Here is a 22542-nt window from a genome sequence, read left to right as displayed (position 1 = left end):
ATGATTTTCTTGTTGCGTTCCTGTTTTTTAAATAAATAATTTTAATTCACCCTCAGCACTCTTGGCCGTACATCAAGAACATGTCAATAAGTTGCAACTTACCGTTTGCGTAAAATGAATAAAAAGAAAATAAAAAAACGCTTTGTGCGTTTTTGTTTATCCTCGGTTTTTACCATCACTTTAACAGTTTCATTACTTATTGTGTTATATTTTAAACCATCATCAGACTTCGTCATATAATGCAGATTATAATGATGCGTTATACAACTAAAATGCAAACCATAGACACTGGTTTATTTGTGAATCACAAATTCATAGGTTTACTTTTTAAATGCTCATATTTGCCTTCAATCATGCAGGTTTTTGTATATTATATTATATTATATTATATTATCTTTTTATCTACCCATATAAGCATGTAGAATTTTAATAGTAAAAGAGCATGGTTTTGGTCCACTGACAAAATTGCTTGTTTTTGAGCCATCCTCCCAAAAAACACACCAGATATTTTACACACAAAAAAAGGAATTGAAATATTTTAATACATGCATTTCATTGAACACCCACCATTTGTGTTATAGTTTTTTGTGTGTGTGTGTGTGTGTGACTGGCGCCATTACTTTAAAAAATGTATTTGCTACGTGAATTTTTTTTTTGTTAAAAACATTTCTATTGCACTCTGTTCAACTTTGATTTCATTTTGTAATTCGGAATTATCCTTTCCAGATGTCATTTACCATGCATAAAGAATGACTTCTAGAGTTTCACTAGCTAGTTATGTTGTAGATGTCAATTTCGATCATGCAGACCTGCGTAAAAGAGGAAGTGTCACCAATGTGGTCAATAACAAAAGTCACCACATATGTAATGTTCTCACTCGATTAATACTTCTTATTACCTGTTAGCTCTTAGGCATTACGAGGAAATGACATTGTTACACTAAAATATTCATTAACCTGATACTCATAGCACCTACATATTAAAAGATTTATATATTTCTCTGCCTTCTAGCACCTATCTGTAATCTTTCACAGATGGGACTCTGGAATTAGTTTGCAAAAACCTCTCTTATTCCCGTCTTCAAAAACCTATTTATCTGTAGGGAAAAGCTGATAAGAAACAGGCCTGCTTGGCAAATGTGATAAGAGGGTGAAAAATCCTCCAGCTATTTGTAAGGGAAGAGTTGGGGCAGATCACAGCTGGGGAAGACATGACAAACCCAGCATCATGAGACTAATACCTTGTGCCACCTCAAGTCTGGTTACCAGATAGAGGAAAAAATGGAGATTTATTTTGTGCGTGACTGCAAGCCAGGAATAAACAAGAAAGGTTAAAAAACACTGCACTTCTGAGCCACAAGGAGTCATGATAAAATACATTAAAACAAAATGTATTTAGTTAAAAATGTCGTTCAAACTTTGCATCGGTTGTGACAGCCCAAATATATTGTAAATCCCAATTGGACCTGTTTAAAATGTGGAGCTTATCCAAATTGGCTTAAACGCTGAGACTTAAGCTGCCCTGTGAGAGAGGCTTCAAGAATTATGAAAGGGGGGTTGTGCTTGTGAACTGAAAAACAACACTCCTAACATTCTGCAGGTCTTTTGGGGCCAGGAGTAGGCTACTGGAACATCTTCACATTGTTTCTCACACTAGATTGGCTTCTTCACAATTTGATTTTGATCGAACCACTCATAATGCGCTTTACATTCATCTTTTAAGTTGTTGGTTCGAGCAGATTGTTCCTAAAACTAGAACAAACCATTAACTCTATAAGTTTGTTATTTATACTTTTTTCACACAATCATCTGACAGGGAGGCCAGTCGTTTTGTCATTCAGAAAGACTTTAATGGGCCACGAGAGACGTGGATTCTTCAGAGGACATGTCATTACTATATAACAGATGACACCAAGCAAGTGATGTGATACTTCAAGGACACTCCCTGAGCTCCACCATTTTGTAGTCCACAGCGGGAGATGGAGAATTTATGCTCGTCCCTGTGGCACTTGGATCTACATCTCAGGCCTGACAAGGGACTTGCCATAAAACACTCCCCCTACACCCAAAAGGAGCGGAGGAAGCATTTGGCAGGCTTTCTTTTAACGCACACTGCAGAGACGTCTCTGTTTTTAACATTTAAGGTTATAAATAACGCAAAGAGATGCTCAAGGCAAGCAGCTGTAAAGGAAAATGGAGGTGTTGGCGAAACAAAATACTTTTGTTCCCCCCACCCTCACTTTTTATATTACACTTCCCTCCAACCTGACTGTTATTAACTGCGCCGGACAGCATTTAATGGTCCATATGGAAGTGACCAGCAATATTTTCTGCGGCATTTGGCAGCCCCCAAACTGTCAGACAATGGGACATACTGTGACAATGAAACACAGTTCTTTCGTCTGTCATCTCTACTCGTGCATCGGTATTTCCTAAACATGTGCATCGTCCCCATAGGCTCGTGTTTTTTCTTAATTTTCCCTCAGCTGAAAATGTTAACCATCCAAGGTCTTTTGAATACCTCCAGGTGCTACTGATGTCATAGGTCAGCCGCTCACTCAGTCGGTGGGTAATGTGTGTTTCATGCTCTTGGCTGAGTGTGATGAGCTCTCTGCATTGGCTGCTTTGAGGCACAGAGGAAGTGGAGCAAGTCGCACCGCCAGGCAACTTTACAATCCTTTTCCTGTGCTGCTGTTGTTGTCGTTGTTGTTGCTGTCCCCGTAACAAAGTCCCTCTTTTCTTCAAACAAGCTGATAAATCTGGTACTTGCTTGAAAACAGCGAGGCCTTTTATCCTGCCAGCGCTTCTGCTGTTCACCATTAACGGCAGTCGGCCCTTTGCGGAATAATAGAAGACAACTCGAGGTCCTTTGATTCTCAGGTACCGAGCTGCTCCTTGCTCATTGGGCCCGGTCTCAAGGACACGTGTCGACAAATTTGGCCTCTTTTGAAGCTGCTTGCAGAGGTCAACCTGTAAACCCGGCAGCTGTCCGGCTCCTTGCCTTTGTCTTGTTGCTGTCTCCCCTTCCGATTTCCAAACGGTGCTTCCCCAGGAGCGGTCCATGTCTTTTGTTACCTTTATGAGGCGTAATTAAATGTGCACGGCATGGCACAGTGTTTGAGTAGGAACCCCAGACGTGCCATTAGCCAGATGTGTCTGCTCAGACCTTAATGATAGAGGAACAGAGGCGGAGGAGACAAGCCCGGGAGTCCTTCATCACGCCATCCCGAGGTGTCATGTGGGCCTAATTGCCCCATCGTTTTGTGCACCGTACAAGGCCCGGTGACACCAAGCTTCATGCATTCATTATATAATCTCCCAGAGCTACTTCAGGCCGTGTTGTTCATGTGTAAGCGGAGGTGGGTGGTGCACAGCAGCGAGGCTTTTAGCCATCAAGTATGATTCATGAGGGGAGTTCTTAACATCTTTGTTTTCAGCATTGCATGCAAGAAGTGGGGTGATGTACTGCGTAATGGAGTGCATTAACAGTTTACAGTGTCTCACTGGAGAGGCTTCATTGCCGTTTACGTTGTACTGTTAGAGGGATAAAAGGCACTCTTCTCTGGAGCTGCTGCAAATCATTAAGCAAAGTTACACATCATGGTTTGTTTTCAATTTAGCTTGAATCGCTTTTGGATAGAATCACATCCAGCAGTAGTGGAAAAGCGATGTACTACAAGCCAGAGAACGAAGAAGCCACTTTTCCAGAAACCGACCTGCCTTGTCTGTCACTGCTTGAAGGCTTTGAAAGACCTAAAGGATCACACTGACAAACGCTGACGGATCGTCGCACGTTCAGCGTTTCTTTTCAGCCTTGCCTGGGATCTTACTATTGAGAGGTCTCATATTTCCTTCTAAGCTCTTTCACCCGCGGCACATTAAAGCCTTCCATCCTACCCTACCTCCTTCATCGGCTTTTAATCTGGCTCTCGTGTTATTTTCTCCCTTAGTAAGCAGATTTGAGTCTGGGGCTTTAATTAGATGCATCTTTTCCAGGATGCGGATGTGTGTGATGGTCCGTGTGCTGCCTGGGGAGCGTTAGGTGGAAATGGGCCTACATACCAAACATACGGCGCTCTCGCTGGAAAGCAGTCCCCTTCGTTAGTGAGGAACTCAAGAGCCGCTGCTCACATTTGGGTAATTAACACCGCCACAGATTGTCGAACAGCTGTGCAATTTAGCACTGTGGCAACAGCGGCGAGTCAAAAGAGACTCTGCGAGTGGTGCACGACTGACTATGCGGGTGATTCATAGAGAACCTCCTCGCTCAGGCCTTATTCATTTCTCTCCAGTGGCCTAACATAGCCTCAATTACTTTGCAGAATAGTAGGACAAAATCATTGATGGTATCCAACACAAATAAATGAATGCTGTGTGTGCAATACAGCAGCTGAAATATACATGACGAAATGTAGTTTATGAATACCTTAGAAATAGAATATCATGACCATGCTTGAATATAAAGCACAACTTGGAATTACATGAACAGTATGTTGGTCTATTCTTGCAACATTTACAGTAATTTGGGAGGAGCTGACCAAGCCGTACGAAGCCACTGCCAGTAATTCAAGTAGGCAGCATTTGACTTGCCAAATTAAATGTGGGAAGTAAATTAAGCATTCAGTTGTTTTTGCTTCTTTATGATTATGCTGAATGCGTTCCATGGCATTTATTTGGCCATTTTTATCCTTGCGGATTTGGCTATATCTATCAGAGACATATTCATGTGGATGTGTCTATGTCACATTATTAGGTTTGAGAAAAAAGAAGCTTATGGGCCAGTGTCACTCCTTGGGTCTTGGAGTATTGAGCCTTGTTTGCCTCTCTCTCTGGCCCACCAAGTGTCAGTGACAGTGACATGCCCAGAGGTGTCTGCAGGCCATGTCTTGCTCCATCAATGTAAAGAGCCCAGGGAACTTGTTAAATTTCTGCTAACCTAGGATGTGCTGACTGTGACAAGACATTATTTTTTTTTGCCCCTCAAATCACATTCGAGAGCTTGGCTGCCATCATCAACCATAATTCATTGACTGTACAGGGAAATTAGGATGATGTGATGGTAACAATGTGAAAAATGTCCATGTGCTGTAATGCCAAGTAAAGTCAAATGAATAGGTAGGTAGTAAAGCTCTGCAACGTATACCAGAGAATTAGACCAAGGCTCTACAGGGCTGTCAGTAAGGAGAGATAGCATATGCCTTACTCTATGGGTGGGGGCTGGACGCTTCTGGAGGCACAGGGTATATAATTGGGCTGCTCTCACTCTTGACTATGACACAAATCAGACACCTCCCCATTTCACACAGCCATGTTGCTGAAAAACATCATTCAGAAGATGCATTAGTTTTAGCCTCTCAAGCCCCAAGCAGCAATGACCCTAAACAACACTTGTCATTTGTGCTTACATGGGCATTTTCATGAAATGAGTTTTCTGCTTCTTCCCTCGGCTTTCCTTCATTCCCACAAAAGCTTTCTTTTTAGTCTGAATACAGGAAGTCTAATAATACAGGAAAACGTCAACCAGTTTGCAACTACTGCTTTACAAAGTCAGTGCGATACTACCATAATACACAGGTTAAACCAAGTATCTGTGATTATCAAAACACCTCAGTCGTGAAAATTTTTTAGGAGTTGTAATTCTATGTCATCCTTTTTACAAGAGATATGCGAGCGGACCATATAGAACGCAGACGAACCGAACTGAAATTGTCGAACTTAACGGTTTTGACGCTTCTCAAAAATCATTCCGCCCTTAATATGTATGAGACTAGCTGGATTGTACTAAGTCTGCTGCCTGACACTGGCGTCCCACCAGGCTTCTGTCATCACGGCTGACAGCATGGCCAGAGATCTGAATACTTGGTCATTTTAGGTCTGGAGCAAAGCATACTGTTTCCAGTTAATGCAAATGGGTGGCTTGGGGTGAATGCCACACAGGTTCACAATATCAATAGGGCAATCCATACTGGAATCCACCCAAGCGTGTGTATAAAACACTTACAGCTAAAGTCCTAAATGGAGCTGGAAAAACATCTTGCAGATATAGTTGCTCATTAACTGTTATGGAAACTCTTTGAGTAAGGTATAAGTAGAGTTAACCCCGTTCACCGTCCTACTCTACAATTACAATAGTATGTTTGTTCATGAGATGTATTCTCACATACAAGGTGTGGCAACAGAAAATTCATTTTCCAATGGAAAATGAGTCTACATGGTCCTTTTGGCTGGAACGGTCACTCTTATCATGTGGAACTACCGTATGTTTTCAAAGACTTCCTTCATCCTTCCATATTCTTTTTTAACACTGGCAGATATAAAATGCAAACACACTGCTTCTCTCTTTTCTGAATGAGTCACATGCTCAACAGACTTGAGGCCCTGGGGCCTAAAACAACTACTAATCCAAGGATTCTCTTAAATATGAGAAAAGACTTCTTGAGCACACAAGCTGCTGCCTTGACTTCAAATGTTTGCACAACTCTTATTCAAATATAGACAGGAACTATCTGAGCTATGCTGACTATACCTCAATGTGCAGACATTAGAATTAAGTTGGAACCCTGCCATAGAATCGCTATACAAAAACAAACTTGATTTTTCACATTAGAGATAATTAAAACCATTTTCCTGCCTGGCTTAAACACACTTTGCGAGAGCATGTGGAACAATGCAAACAGACTACGCAGCTTGTAATTGTCATTTTTGAGGGTGCTTTATTAACAGAGGACTGGTTTGTTTTGCTGAACACTGGCAATTAAGAGTTTAACTATGCTTTTCCCTCGCTCTATTAAAATCTCATGCAATGCATTATGTATACACACTTCGGTAACTTCACTGGAACAGGCAAACCAGAAAAGGAAACAACTCTCCTCGGTACTGTATGTGGCTTGACATCCTTTTTGTTCACTTAGTGTGCTCATATGCAGATACTGCAAACAATAACAAAGTGGTAAGATATTCATTCTTGCCAACACAGACAAGCCCTCAAAAAGCGTATAATTGCTCCAGGGAATATCCTTTGCTTGTTGTTGTTTTTTCTTTCACTTGCATAATTCAATGAGTTGTGTGTAAGACAAAGTTGCATTCACTTACTTCATTATAATTTAATCTCAATATAATAAGCAATTGATGCTCTGCATACTTTTGGCAAGGACGGCAACATCCCCTTGTTGTCCTTGTCATGTTGCAATGTTACTTGTCCTTCCCTCCCAAGTGTTTAGAAATTCTTGTACTGGTACAACATGGTTGTGATGACACAATCGGTGGGTTTACGCTGTATTGATAAAGTAAAGGTACCTCCAAGTAAGCGTACAACATATTCATTCATCTTCCAAACCGCATAACCTCACGAGGGACGCGGGCGTGCTGGAGCCTATACCAGCAGTCTTTGGGTGGTAAGCGAGATACACCCTGAACTGGTCACCAGCCAATGGCAGTGTACAACATTTTATTTTTACATGCAAATTCAATAAAAGTAGGTCACTGTTTAATCGTGTCTGATAGAAACATTATCCACAAGTTTGAATGTCTGTTCATATCACTATACCAGAGTCCATCAAGAATGTCTTTGCACTTGCACATTTAAAATATAAAGTAAATATTTTTTTGTAATTGAAACCCATTACAGTATTGTAATTGTTACAGTATTGTTGTAGTCTGGGTGTTGCTGAGAATTAAGCATAAAGTCCAAAGCCACAAACGTACATTACGTTTGTTGGGTTAGTGGGAAACAAGTTTTTGCTGGATTCATCTGAAGAAGAAAGTTCTCAGCACACTCCACTCAGTTAGTTCTAGATGCAAAATGATGACTGTGCTCTGCCAATTTCATCATCGGCTTCTAAATGTAAAGGAATTCCAGTCAATGTAAAAAATGTTAACCTGAAAATAGACCCTTGGATAGTCAACTGAGCAGTGAAGGTATTTCTAGTAGAGACTGGCTCTGCAATGGAAGTTCAGTTCAACCCTGCAGGGAGCAGCTTGGATTACACTCACCCGAAACCTGAAGCCTGATGTATACATCAAAAGTAAATTCCACTTAACGTGCCACATCCCTTTCCAACATGACCCCGAGGCTTTGGAGGTTTCACTCTCCTTTATATAGTACATATTAATTTGTTTGTTTGTGCTAGCCTGATGCATCATGTGCCTTTGGGGGGGACATTTGGCTTTGGATGCCAGTCTTATCCTGCCCCATTTCCAGTTTTCCACTCCCCCACTTGCACTCCCTGCCCTCCCTTCATTCCCCCACAGGACAAGTGGCTGTATTGATCCTCCTGCTTGGCGGAGGTTCATGCTCGCAACTGACATATGAGCAGGAGAATTCCTAAATCCCCAAAGATTCATTCCAGCTGCTCTTGTGGTTAAAGAGAGACGATGGCTCTAAACCAGCATCAACAGTTTCACACTGCACTAGCTAACTGTAACCTCACTCGTGAGCCAAGTTGAGAGATCAGATGTGTGTGTGCACAGTGTTGGGAGAGCCGTGTCTCGGACATTAAATCAATGTTGTGCTGCCTGGTATCATTTTTATAGTATTTATGTTCTAGAGGAGGTGAGTCATATCGCTCAAATTGCCGGCATGGTACAGGAAGGATCTGTTTCCACCTAACTATTTTCCTCTCATTCGAGATGTCCGTGCCTAGCCGAGAAAACTCTATTTGTGGTACATGGCACAATTCTATGCAACGCTGGCTTTGCCTTTCTTTTTGCGCTGTTGTACTGTAGGCAATTTGACTGTGTGTGGGCTGAGGTAAGGGAAAGGGTCACCGCTTTTTATCCCTGCATTATTTAACATCCCGCTGAGTTTGTTTTGTTTGCCCTGATGGCAAATTCATCCAAGTCAAAAGTGCAGAGTGATCTTAAAAAAAGAGAGGAAGAAAAGGAAAATGTAACTTACATCGCCCAAGGTGGTCGATGACTCACCTCGACATTGTTCACATGGAGTGGGAGAAAAAGAGTTGAGAGTTTCTATTGAGCGCTGCTTAAAGACACCTTTCTCTTAACAAGCTGCAGTGAGAGGTGGTTTGCCTACCAAGCTTGCCTGCAGCTCTCCGCAGGGTGATTATGTCACAGTGGGCGAGTCAGAATGATGTGTATCTCTCTGTTAAAAGGCAGCTCTACTGTGGCTATGGCTCCGACTGGAAATATTATCTCCTCCGTAATCCTCTCCGGAGCAACAACACTGGCTCCACTGTGAGTGCACCAAAGAAAGCTGGCTTTGTAAATCATTTTCCCCGTATTGCTATCCTGCTTCTCAGACAATAACCACCCAAAAAGGTTTGTCTGTCAACCACATTGACACTGAGGGTAAAGGTTTTACAACAAGTGGATGATTTGGATATTAGGACAGTGTGACCTGTGCAATCCGAGCTCCCTGCAGCTGCCCCAATTGAGCCGTGATTTGGTCGTGTAGCTGTTTTACCAGCCAGTCAGGACCAGTGATGCGCTATCTGCTATCTCAGCTGCTGAGAAACCTGGACTGGCAAGCTAGTCAAGCTATCGCTTTTTTTTTTTCTCAGTTCCAGTGCCTGAGAATGATGCCAGACGGCTCCTTGATTCCCTAGGGAGATATCTTGTGGTTCTTATCATTGCTTGCACATATTTACGGTATTAGAAAGAAAAGACACACACATTCCACAGAGAACTCTGGTATGCCAAGAGGCGCAATACCGATAAAAATATGTAAGTTGTGGTCTTTGATAAACTTTATATAATGTATATTTTTTCCATTTCCGGGAAGGACTTCAATTGGCTGAAGCTGCCTGATGGTTACGTCAACATGGCACTTGTTTTGGTGCGTTATAGAGTGTATACATTTTCATGTAATACTAAGATTATTTTTAATTCTTTTGTTTCCACAGAGAGTTCTCCACTCGACATATATAAGAAAAATAAAAAGGATTTTATGGTTCGGCTTTGGCTCTAGTGTTGGATTAATTGACATAAATGGATCAATAAAGGTGATTCTGATTCTGATCAGGAGTCACGATAGTTGAGATGACTTTTTATGCAATTTAGTCTGTGCTCCATCGCATTGTGACTAAATGAGAGCCCTTAGCAGCTGTTTTGGCTTTAACATTAACATATTAACACTTCACAGGACAGTGGGAGCTTGCTGGCCTTAAAATCTTGCAAACGTTAGTTGTTAGTAACTGAGGGTGGGGTTCAGATTGTGTTAGTCAGTCAACCCGATGACTCAATTAAGAGTGTTGGAGATATAATGACAATGTCAATCCAGTATATAAATTTAAAAAAAAATCTTCATTATGTTCATGAGATATTACAAATTGTTGTTGTCCTACTTAAGATTTTTTTTTTTGCAATGAACGTACAAATAAGTAGTAAAAATACTGGCCAGCGTAAAACTGAAATGTCAATAATGTAAGATGTACGACCTACACTAGGGCTGTGCGGATGGATCCAAATATCCATAGAATCGAATCGATACTAATGTGAGAATCGGTATCGCATTGAACTAAACAGCAAGTTACATTCATTTGTATCATTTCAGTTATTTTCAAATAATTATATTTACAGGGTGTACTTTCAATGTTAAGAGTCATTTTATGCTTTGTTTGAGCTTTTCCATCTACCAGGTGTTTATTATTGTGGCAAAACATAAAATATACTGACTGAGTGAGAATAGCTTGAAGTTAAAATGCAAGTAAACTACCTGCAAGCAGAGTGCACAATTTCTCTTGTGTTATCTCTGATGGGCAGTGCAGAAATAAAACCAAAACAATGCTAAATAAGGTTGCACTGATTAGCTTATTTAACGAATGGAGTCAAAACAAGCTAGGAGGTGGTGTCTGGACAAAAGGAATTTTAAGAGAGTGGGGGACTAAGAATATGGTAGGGGTTTTTTGAGTTTTTCCTTGCCCTTTTGGGAGCTTAAGCTCAGGGGATGCTTTGAGAATAATTGTCAATTTTTGTCTACGAGAAGCCCTTTGAGACTGCTTGTGATTTAGGGCTATACAAATAAACTTGACTTGACTTGACTTGACTTGACTTGACTTGACTTGACTTGACTTGACTTGACCTGACCTGACTTGACTTGACTTGACTTGACTTGAATATGCAGATTACTACTATGTTCTACATTGCAATTTAAAACAACATTGAAGATATTATGGCACGCATGGTTTAGAACTCAAGGAAGAAGAGAAAGTTTAATTTACGCAAAGGATGATATTTAAAGGTGCCCGAATTCACTTGGTGTCTATCGATACGAAAATCTCAGTTATCACACAGCTCCAATAGTACTATGTAGCAGGAAAAACAAAAAGTCCGCTTTTCATGTTAATACAGTCAAACCTCTCAGCGTGTCTAAGGTACAGTGACAATAAAAAACTTTTTATTGATTATTTCTTTGTAACTTTTTTCTCTGATGTAATTTGTTTTATAGCTCTCTGTAATTATCAGCAGTATTTATTAAGGAGTTATCATTGTTTTTTTGGTTGTGGAACGAATTAAAAGAATTTCAGTTTATGCATATGGGAATATTTGATCCAACATAAGAATATTTCAGCATATGAAGTAGGTCCCGGAACAAATTAAATTAGTATGTAGAGGTTTGACTGTATTTGTGTCTCCTAATTTCACGTTTTTCAGTACTGTACAGCATACAATAAAAATCATATATTTATCTGCCCAACAGCATCACGCTTGCATGTGTGTGCATGCAGATACGCTTGCATATAATTTCCCCTGGTCGGGATCCTCTTCAGTGTAATAGATTTTGTCCTATTTCTTTCATTTCTTATCTGGTTAGTGCTGGCTGTGGGCCTTCTGCAGTTTTGATTTGTGACCCTCTCTGTCCAGCGCAGCGAGATGAAACAGGCCTTTGTGTTCCCCTGATAGACTGCTAATTTGTATACAAAACAGACAGGCGACCTTGATAAGCGCTAGCAACTACTGCAAGGCCCGGGGAGAGAGGAAGGTGAGCAAGAGGATGTGTAGTATTTTACAAAAAAAAAAAACTCAAGCCCCTGCCCCCTGACTACCAGCTTCTTTCACACCATTCATTTTACTCAGTCTGTTGCTAAGGCAAAAGCGAAGACTATTTGTCTGCTCTGCTGTTCTGCACACACTATAATAGGTGGCTGTAAAAATGCCACCTTTAGCTAAGCGTAAAGATGTTTATGTGTGCAGAGGGAAACCAGTGTATTGTCCATGATCACTATGGAATTCATTATCATCTTAATGATGCTACACTTGAGGCGAGTATCTATTGGCTGACAGTTGCGTAGGAGATTCTTGTCTTTTTGCTCTTTATGTTGTACATCCTATCCTACTTGCTGGGGGGTTGCCATCTTGCTAGCCCACCTCTGCTCTGGCACACAGGCAACCGTGATGAGATTGTTGATGCCGGGTTGAAATTGCATGTAAGGCCGATGCTTGCTGCCCTTCCCTGGGAATGTAAAGACCTGCTGAAATGTATAATAAACAACCGCTTGGTAGGTCATTGAGTTTTCTGGAACAGTGGAGAGGACAAATGCAAGCGAGATAATTAATTTGGTGTCTTCCATTGCTGGCCTGGAGCTGTGGGCTAATGGGGTGTTTATTGCAAAAAAAAAAAAATTGTGAATGTCTGGGGTTAAAGATGACAGTCGTAGAGGGTGCTCTGAGTGGGTGCTGATAAGTGTTTACTGAAACACTGATATACACCCACAAGAACACAGAAAATAAGGCCTCGCCTACTTTTACTGATAGTATGTGATTTTACTATCAGTCGCTAGAACTAACAGATAGAACAGACAGACGTATATACTTGTAATCAAACTCGGCATTCCAGACAGACACTGCAAAATTGGGAGAACAACTGTTGTCTACTGCCCGGGCCGTGTGGATTTTGGGTACATCTCAAGCCGAACGAGGAAGCAGGTGCTGCGGTAGCAGCGTTGTCGAGTTTACTCGGCGGCTTCCTTGGCATACAGTGGACTTTTTCTCTCATATGGCGGCTTATTAAAGTCACCGAGTGGGGAAAAAAAAAAGATTTCCACCCTTAGGCAAGCAATCCACTCAATATCAGGTGGTGAGGGAAAGTGATGCCCCTGTCAACATCATGACGTCACCCGTTCCAACATGGCTCTGTGCGTTAAACAGTAGAGAGGGAGGTTATTTTGGCAAATACAAGACTAGACACTAAAATGGGGACTCCAGATATTGACCAAACTATTGCTCCCTTTCCCCGACAAGACCTCAATGTGGGACCTCCACGGGTACACGTTAATTAGTGAACATGACTTACTTTATTGAAGTCAGTGATACTGTACATGTGTCAAATGAGTGTAAACTATGGTCACTGTCACATTAACACGACTAAACGTTTCTTTGTTTTCCTATGCCAGCTGTGGCTATAACTCTGCCAAAAATTGTGTCTGGAGTAGAGAGGGAGGGCAAAAGGTGTACATGCTTGGTTTTATTTAGTCTACTTTTATCCAAACTCTGACTGGCTTCCTTTTGGAGGTAATAATCACAGCTCCAATACATGCTGTGCTTGCAAGATAGATGGAAATCCTCAGTATCATGTAATATAAAGCAAGTTTCGGTGGAGAGATAAATGAGTCTCTCAGCAGTTTTTAGGAAATGGGGTTAATTGAATCTGGGTAATTGCTGACCTTCCTGTCTTAGAGAAATCACGGGCTTAACTGATCAATGCCTTTCATAAATTCATGCCTTGAAGGTCATTCAAGTGATTATACCGCCTTCCCTCAATGTCTGCCTCGCCTGGCTCAGTCAGCTCTCTGTGCAATAATGCTGAATGAAAGTGGTTTAATACTTCCAAAAAACAATTAGGCATGTGTCAGATTGTCGAAATTGATTAGCTTGCAATGTTTTTCAATACACGTTATCCAGTCCCCGCCTCAGCCCCTCCATTATTCGTACCACCACTTGCTTCTTGTCAGCAGATGGCTAGTAAAACTTAACCTCTGCTAACTGCTATTATCAAGACATTTATGCTGTCAATAAGTCAGAGGTATTCTGGGAAGTTGGGGGATTTTTAGAAACAAGCGGCAATGTAATTTGGCAATCACTAAATCTTGGAATTATAGTTCAGCTTGTGGCACTTAGACGAGTTAGCGCACTTATGCTTGCTTTTCTGGCCCAGTTCCCGTGCTGCTGCCCCCCCAACTTTTTTTCCTTTCACGCCTGCTGAGGAAACAGGAGGCTTTCACAGCTGCTGAGAGCTGGGCCTCGGCTGGGCCCTATGACCTCCTTCTTGCTTTTTTGCTCCCCTCCCTCAGCTTCATCCCTCTCCAGCAGTCTCTTTCCTCAGGGAGCTCTTGTGTGGCTCAGAGGAAGCTGAATCATAAAGCACAGCTAATGAATAGAACGGGGAAGGAAAGCTGAAGCCTGCTGACGGCCCTCGAGAGAGGAGGCCAGACCCCTGAAGCCCCAGGCCTAAATAGCAGACGGCCTACAAAAAGGTCAGGCTTCCCGCAGCCAACTCCAAAGACTTTTGGCTCGCAGGCAATGTGGCTTAAATATTCCCCATTAGTGTTTTTAAATGGGTAAATTACCTTTCCTACCCAAAAAAAAAAAAAAGCTGAACTATTTATGTCTCCTTTTCCTAATACCAAAATCTGCCATCTACCCCAACCCTCTGTTTTTAATGGCAACAAAGCGAGTGAGAAGAATTTGTTATCCATTAACCCTGTTCACCGCAACCGCAAGCTGCTTCAATTATCAGCTTGGAGAAAAAGTCAACTTGACACGCAGAGATCTCCAAAAACAGCAGCAGGCCAAATGAAGGCTGTGTTTTGACATGCCTTTTTAAACACGCTTTTGTAAGCCGACCTTGTAATTGTGAATTATAGTACAACTGACTCATGTAGTCTTGGCGGGTTCAAAGCAAAGTAATAAAGTCAAAGTGGTGGTTGATGATGTTGTTTAGAATCTATTTACAATTAAAAACAAGTAACTGCAAACTCATGCACTGTACGGTTAACTTTGTCACAGTTACTTGTCATGTCTGTAGTGCTCTCAAGATAGCCACTGCAGTCAAAACACTTATTTTAACTCTTGTCAATTCTGGCATTCCCCTACCCTCACGGACTTACCATGTCTCTTGGCCAGCCCCTTTGTCCATTTGACAACCTTCATTCCAATCTGAGCCCATATTTTTCCTGCTAGGATCCTCCGGGTCCATGATTCAGGGTTGAAGTTGCGACTTTAGTGCTGATCCTCAGTACTGGTATGTTTAACATCATCCAAAGTTAACAAAGAGCTTGTGTTGTAACCTGGCACCCTGGTTCTGGAAGAATGAAAGCAGGCAATGCGTAACAATTTTTTTCCCCCTCTGTAGTCTCTGACCGTACTGAGAAACAGGTTTGAATGTCAAATTTTAGACACGCGCCCTCAAATCATGAAAATTGTAAATGTCATTGTCGCCATCGTAATTTATTTTTGTTTCCCTTTTCTTCCTGTTGAAAATATTTAAACTTGGCTTTGTGATATGACTAAGTAAGGCAGTAATTTAACTGAAAACTGCATTGTCGCCCTCTGTTAACATTTCCTGTTAGATGGAGCAAAACAAAGCGTTGCTTTCACACAGCTTTATTTTGAGTACTGTGGTGGTTAGCACTGAGACAAAACACATACAGAGACAAGCACTGTGGAGAAAAGCAACACAAGTGACAGTGTAGGAGAAATTGGGAATTGTTGAAGAGGACACCCTCAAAACATTTGTGAAAAACTAACAGGGATGCCAAGGACAGCCATCTGTGTTTACAAAATTGTTTGCCTCCCCTCTCTGTGTCTGTCCCTCTAGTACTCTGATTCATTGTTCATTTGTTACATATGTTCCCTTTGTGCTAGTATGTAAAATACAAGCACAGCAGTTGAGGACACTTGCAACCGATGAGTGGAACATATGCTACCTTTTACATATGCAGCCATTTGAAAGGAGTGTTTGTGTAAAGAGAGTCAATGAATATGATCACAAAATCAGCTGGGATATTTTTTTTTATTTACTATTTTTTAAATTGGCATGGAAGATGTGTGTGTGAATTAGGTATAATCAATTTATTTGATGCACAGGACCGTTTATGAAACATTGTAGTTCAATGTCAACTTGAAGGGAATATTGTCTTCACATTTTGAATATTAAGTCATAGTCAGACGATTTTGCTTTTTTTTTGACACCATGCATTTGACTGACTGCAACATGAAGATATGCTAACAGATTGTGTGATAGTCTGGGATGTTGTGATTGATATTGGATTGCATGATCAGTTGCATAAAATTTAATTACTGGATATATCCAGTCATGTGCAGAAAGAAAGATTTTTGAGCAGCTTCCTGCATTTCAACCATGATGATGCAGCATAGCTGCCTATCTGACTATAGCATTACTTTTTTTTTCCAGGTGGCTCAACAGTGCCACCTAATGTTACCTCACCAAAAGCAAGTCAGGGACCATCAGGTACACAGGGAGTGTTCTTTGGAAAATTCTGACCACTTAAACCATATTTGTGCCTGAATAAGACTCAGGATTAGGGTTTTGGTGAATAAACTAATTATCTAAGTGAGGGTTGACTGAAGTTTGCCACTGATTCATCTGAGTGAACTAATCTGCTAAAGCACTGCCTCTTCTTTTTGCAGGTGTCTGACGTAGGATCAGAGAAGCTCTTTTCTCCCACCACACCCAAAGGTAGGAGCCCACTTCTTTGTCTGTTTCCCCTCCTGGGTTTACGTCACTGTCGAAATCATGTAAATCCTTCTCCCCTATGAAATCCCACAGCTAACATTCAGATTTAAATAGGAGCATAAACAGAGCTGAGCAAATGCAAATGCCTTCGTTTTTTTGCCAGGGTGAGGAGTGGTGTTTCCTTGCTGACACTGCCAGAGGCTTAGCCCTCTTACATATTGGTTCATTAGAGGGGATTTAGAGCCTCTCTGCCACATGCTCCCTCAAATGGGAACTTCCCCTCAGGCAATACAAGCTCTCCGACAGCAGGCCTGAGCCATAATGGATGCCAAAGGAAACGAGAGCTCTTTCAGACGCTCAGGCTGTGTGTATTTGCCAGTACGTGCTTTGCCACTGCAATGCACGAAATACAAACTTCAATCGTAGATACCAAGTTTGAGTGAGGTGTTGAATTGTTAAATTGTTAAAGGCTGAGGATGTCTGATCAAAATGTTTGGACTTTCGATCTGATTTTAGTAAGGCGTGTTTTTTCCAACACTGGTCCCTATTTTTTTTCTTTTTCTTTTCCTTCAACCTTAAGGAATCATATATGGATTAAAATGATTCCTTGTGTTTTGTTACACTTAAGCAAACCTACATTGTGAGGCAAGGTCATAATAAACCAAACAAAAATAATATATTGTAATCTTTTGCATCTTAAGCCTGAGCAAGACTCTATTTAAACTGTACACTGATAAAAGTGCTGGAACACACTCGCAGCTCTTGTTGTACAGCTTCGTTTGCGCCATCCTTGTAATGTAATGTTGAGGAGAATGTTCATACCTTAGCTCCAAAAAGCCCATTAACAATGAAAGTCATTGTTTTCCATGGTTGGTTGATCGTCTAAAGCAATGAAATGGCTCCACGAGAAACCGATTGTTTACAGCATTTGCGTGTCACTGTTTGTTTTCATTAACAGCAGGCCAGTAAAACTCCTTATCAGAAGGTAAAACATACTGTAATTTCAATTTAGATGATTGATGGCAACTTTTTTCTTTCTGACTCAAGCTTTCACAATGAAAATATAAATGAGAGATGCATTTACTTGAGCGTGTATTTTCTGCTGTGAACTACATGCACACACAAATGCAAAACCATTCTCCATCACATACACTTTCAGTGTCAACCTGAAACATATGAAATCCTGAATCCTTGTGTGCACAAAAGGTTGGATAAGGACACTGACATTATTCGCTTGCGATTGTGACTCCGATCATGTATGTATATGTGAATGTATGTAGATAGATAGATAGATAGATAGATAGATAGATAGATAGATAGATAGATAGATAGATAGATAGATAGACAGACAGACAGACAGACAGACAGACAGACAGACAGACAGACAGACAGACAGACAGACAGACAGACAGACAGACAGACAGACAGACAGACAGACAGACAGATAGACAGACAGACAGACAGATAGATAGATAGATAGATAGATACTCATAACCATGGCATACAGTAAATGCATATTTAATGATGTGATGTTTATCTAACAGTTTCCAAGGTAAGGTGACCTGCTTTGCTTTGCTTGCTTCTCTGAATTGTGTGAACTTTATTTTTATTCCCAGCAATGCGTGCAAACAAGTGGGATCAACCTGTACTGTTCCGAAGTCCATATTCTGTTTGACTAATGAGACAGACCAACATTGTAAAACCCCGTATTTACGTTCAAGGATGCTGGTTTGGGGCCGGACATCATAGCCTCAGTCTCTCATGTTATTGACTTTTTATCATTTCAGCTGTTAGTCTTTTGACAACTTGCTGTAGTGAAAAACTAATAGAGGAAGAAAACCATTCTCTTGGGGTGTTGTTACCCAAAGGCTTACACATTATCTTCTAGATTTTGTCTCTTCATTATGCGGAAGCAGAAGCCAAGTAAAATTAATTGGTGTTTTGGTTACCTTCCTTTTCTTAACTGACGGTCAAATATGGATATCAGGAGTATGCCATACTTAAAGTATGTAATGGAACAAGGGGCTTTTGTTATTGTATTGTATTTCAGTTGACTGTTTTCACTTGCTCAAAGGTGAATGAGAAGCGAAACGTACTTGAGAGTAAGTACAAGGCTCCATACATACATACATACATACATACATACATACATACATACAATACATACATACGTACGTACATACATACATACATACATACAGTATGCACTTCACTTCAAGGCCTAACATTTCACAAGGGTGTGCCTTTGGAAGTGATAGGAAGTTATCACCTACCTTACAGTGGCCAAAAATTTGAAAGGAACACTTGGAATTTTTTCTGACCGTGTTGAATGTTGTCGGTGGTGGAACATAAATGAGAAGCAGCAGCTTCGCGGGCCCCACGAAATGCTTTGCTAACAATGAGGCTAAGTGCCGTTTTTTGTGGGACTCATGGAATCTTGTGATGTTTTTTAAACCATGTCTTTATCACCAGCAGATGTCCTGAGAAACATTGGGGGATAGTCTCAGTGATAATGTTAATGCTCGCATGGCTCCGATATTGCACATGCTACACATGGTCACGACAACAGTAAAACCGAGGGCATCTTGGGATAGTGGTGGAGAAAAATTGGTAGAAAACTTATCTCTGAAGTGGATTTGTGGCCTTGTAATCCTGATTAATTTTGACCCGTTGTGCTCATTTTAAACAGAGCATTACAGTAAGCGTGAACACAGCAAGCTCTGGGGTGAAACCGGGAGCTTAGCGGCTTTGGGAGGCTTAACTGCAGATGGCATTTTAAGCCGGACTTAATAAATTGTTTCCATTAAACTTACCGGCCCACACATACTGGATTAGAAGAATGGGACAAAGGAGAGAGAGGTGAGGGAGATGCACACAAATGCCATCATGCACATCTGACTCAGCTGACATCTTCCAGAGGGCACATGAGAGTTGAAAGCTGAGTAACTGCTGTGTATGAGGACTCATTTCAGATTTCATGCCTGTCAGTGTGACAGATGTCCATTTGTTTAACGGACATACCTCGGTTCAAAAAATTGTGCAAGGCATTCTTTTCTGCCTGACGTAGCCTCTTATTTACAGGAAGAATTCAAGACTTTGTCTCGTAGACCAAAGACTATGGACAGAAAATAACAATTTTAGAGAGGCGAGTAGTGTACTTTTAAGAGCAGTTTTAAAAAATGCGAACTAGTTGGTTCTGAAAACTGGCAAAGTTTTTGTTTTTTTCTGGATTTACAACGAAGAAAAAAAAAGGCATATCCATGGTCTCTGTGTCGAATCGACTGCCTATCTGCGGGTATATGGCCTTTGTTCGAACATAAACGTTTGCTACATGTTAATAAACGTGTTATGGTCTCCCCCACTCATCTGATTCCTCCTTTCTTTGCAGCTCAAGCTTTCAGGAAAATGAAATGCCATTTTCACCGTTTGGATTGTGAATGCTAGAGAACAGAGTAGGGATAGTAAAAAGGGAGCAGCAAGGTCAGGTGCAGGGGGATTGAGAGCAACTCAGGCATATTGAAGTAGATGAGAGAGCATGTTTGTATTCGTAGGAGCAGCTCTCCCCTGGCCAGGTCAGTGTAATGTTTCACTAACCTCAGTGGTCATGATTCACCTTTTGCAGCCTCTCATCTATTAAAGACTGAATGGAAGATGACCTCTTGACCAACTAATCCATTTTTATATTGCCTCATCCAGTTAGAATAGAGCAAAGGTAGATAGAAAGTGTGGGCTGATGGGCAAGATTACTTCAGAGCAGACATGTTGGGCAAACAAACTCCCCAAAGTGTTTTAACATAGACAAACTGATGCATTCCGAAAACTGACAATAATTTATCAGGAAGAGGTCATTGGTAATATTTGCTCCATTGGCCATTTTTAAATGGCTGTCCATCTCCTTTTGCCACTGGCGCTGTAGTGCAGGCTTCGGTGTTTCATCTTCCAGCATGAACTGGTAGAGGAGGTGAGGTGTCCAAAGTTAAATTCAGTTGAAGGCAAGTGCTTAAAGCTAATCTATGGGCTCACTCTCCACTATGGATTCCTCACCACAGTGGCTTTAGACTCTAGGTCAACCCACAATATCTTAGGGATTTCCGAGTGTCATTCAAAAACCTTCAAATCAAATCCTCCTAGAAAAGACTGGAATAGTTCTTCTTCCTATTGTCAGAACTGAACAAAAATATCCGACTTACATTTTTCTCTACCGTCAGGCTGCCTCCAGCAGGTACACGGCAATACTCTTCTTTCTGAACCTCCCGATGCACTCATCCAATCAGTCACAAATACCTTCAGGGTCACTAAGGAAAAAAACGATCACAGTCTTGCAACAATCCACCAGCAGGTTGGCGACAGTACATTATTCAAATGCATTCTCCTTATTCATTCATTCATTCATTCATTCATTCATTCATTCATTTATTTATTTATTTATTCATTCATTCATTCATTCATTCATTCATTCATTACTATATCCTATTCTTATATACTGTACTAGAGACGTTGCAGTTGTGTGCATGAGTTTATTAACTTAACCCCTGCTCAGTGTACTGGGTCATAATGGATTGAGTCACGACGTCAGTCAGGTCAATCTATTTCAGTGGCTGTTAGGTATTACATGTCAGAATACTTGACACCCGTCAGTTACTCCTATCAGTCTTTGTCCTCCATCTAAACCTGTACACTGTGATCAGCTGTTGTGACAGAGAGGGGTGACAAAAAGGGAAAATGATTAGGCCTCTGTGTGGCGGTGTATTTATCGATTGTTATATAGATCCACATTTAGCTGTGGAGAAAGCGTAATTACACAATAACGAGCCATGAACATATTTAGGCGAACTTGTAGCGATTGTGACCTGTGTGAAGGAACTAATCTAGCTACATTGCTGTACATACAGAACAACAGTGCCTTGAGATTAATGATGGACTAATTCATTAATCGACAACTAATCGATTATCAAATTTATCAATGAGTTTTGAAATTGAGAAGTCGTTACCAGTAATTGTTTTAACATAACATTGTGCAAATCTTTAGAATTGCTGTGTCCCAGAAGGAAACCATCTCACACAACTCTAGTCCTGCTTTATGCTCGTGCATAAAAAAAACAAAAAAAATGAGCTGAACAACAGCATTGTTTCTTGAAAAACTCATAGATGGGCTCATTCCTGTCAAGGGGTCACTGTATCTGATTTTCAATTAACAGGTGATCAGTCCAGGTTGTTTAATGAAACTTGGGAGTGAAACTGATTAACTTGTGTGAAGCAACAATGAATTGTTGCAACAAAAAAAACAATATATATATATTTTTTGTATTTGTATTACATTTCCCCGCTGCTTAAATCCATCCATTCAGAGACATTAGGCTTGTTCATGGAGTTGATGCTACACTGCTATGAAAGAAAGGACTTCATGTAAACACGCAAGTGCCACCTGCTAAAATGAATAGAACACTGCTTCTTTTGGAGGATTGTATGCAAAGATAGAGGAGAATTGAGAAAGGATAGCTGCAGAGAGCACGAGCTCTCTGCACATCATCTGTCACATCTTAATCCTCTTTCTCCTTCTACTTCTCAGTTGAAGCTCAGCCAACTACAGCAGAGAAAGCATTCATTGTTTACTTGGAAGAATACATGACCAGTATCTGTCTTATCACTGCTGTCAGGCCTTACATGTAAAGTGTTGCCTGTGATCGCTTTAATGTTTTGTCTTGATTATACAACTCCACTCCATAAGATGGGGTTTTCCCTACACATTACTTTCAAGTTGTATTTTCTGCTGTGCACGTTTTAAAATCATTTGTGTTAAGTGGTGCAGATGAAGCCTCAACACCCATTTATGTAGACAGATGGTGGGAAATTGTGGCCAAACACAGTGCTTGGATGATGTTCAATAATTGG

The 22542-nt window shown here is 40.9% G+C and overlaps 1 protein-coding gene across 8 annotated transcripts in view; it reads left to right on the top strand.

Moving 5' to 3' along the window:
* fbrsl1 (fibrosin-like 1) overlaps positions 1-22542 on the top strand; it is a 228393-nt gene that overhangs the window by 180867 nt on the left and 24984 nt on the right. For all 8 annotated transcript variants that reach the window (XM_049763971.2, XM_049763970.2, XM_049763969.2 and 5 more), the window contains one exon: positions 16605-16653. In XM_049763971.2, the coding sequence (XP_049619928.1) occupies positions 16605-16653 (49 nt within the window). The remainder of the gene's footprint in view (positions 1-16604; positions 16654-22542) is intronic.

The sequence above is a fragment of the Syngnathus scovelli genome, chromosome 3, assembly GCF_024217435.2.
Source record: "Syngnathus scovelli strain Florida chromosome 3, RoL_Ssco_1.2, whole genome shotgun sequence".
Lineage (NCBI taxonomy): Eukaryota > Metazoa > Chordata > Actinopteri > Syngnathiformes > Syngnathidae > Syngnathus > Syngnathus scovelli.
The sequence above is the reverse complement of the archived record's forward strand: the minus strand, read 5'-3'. Positions and strand labels throughout refer to the sequence as shown.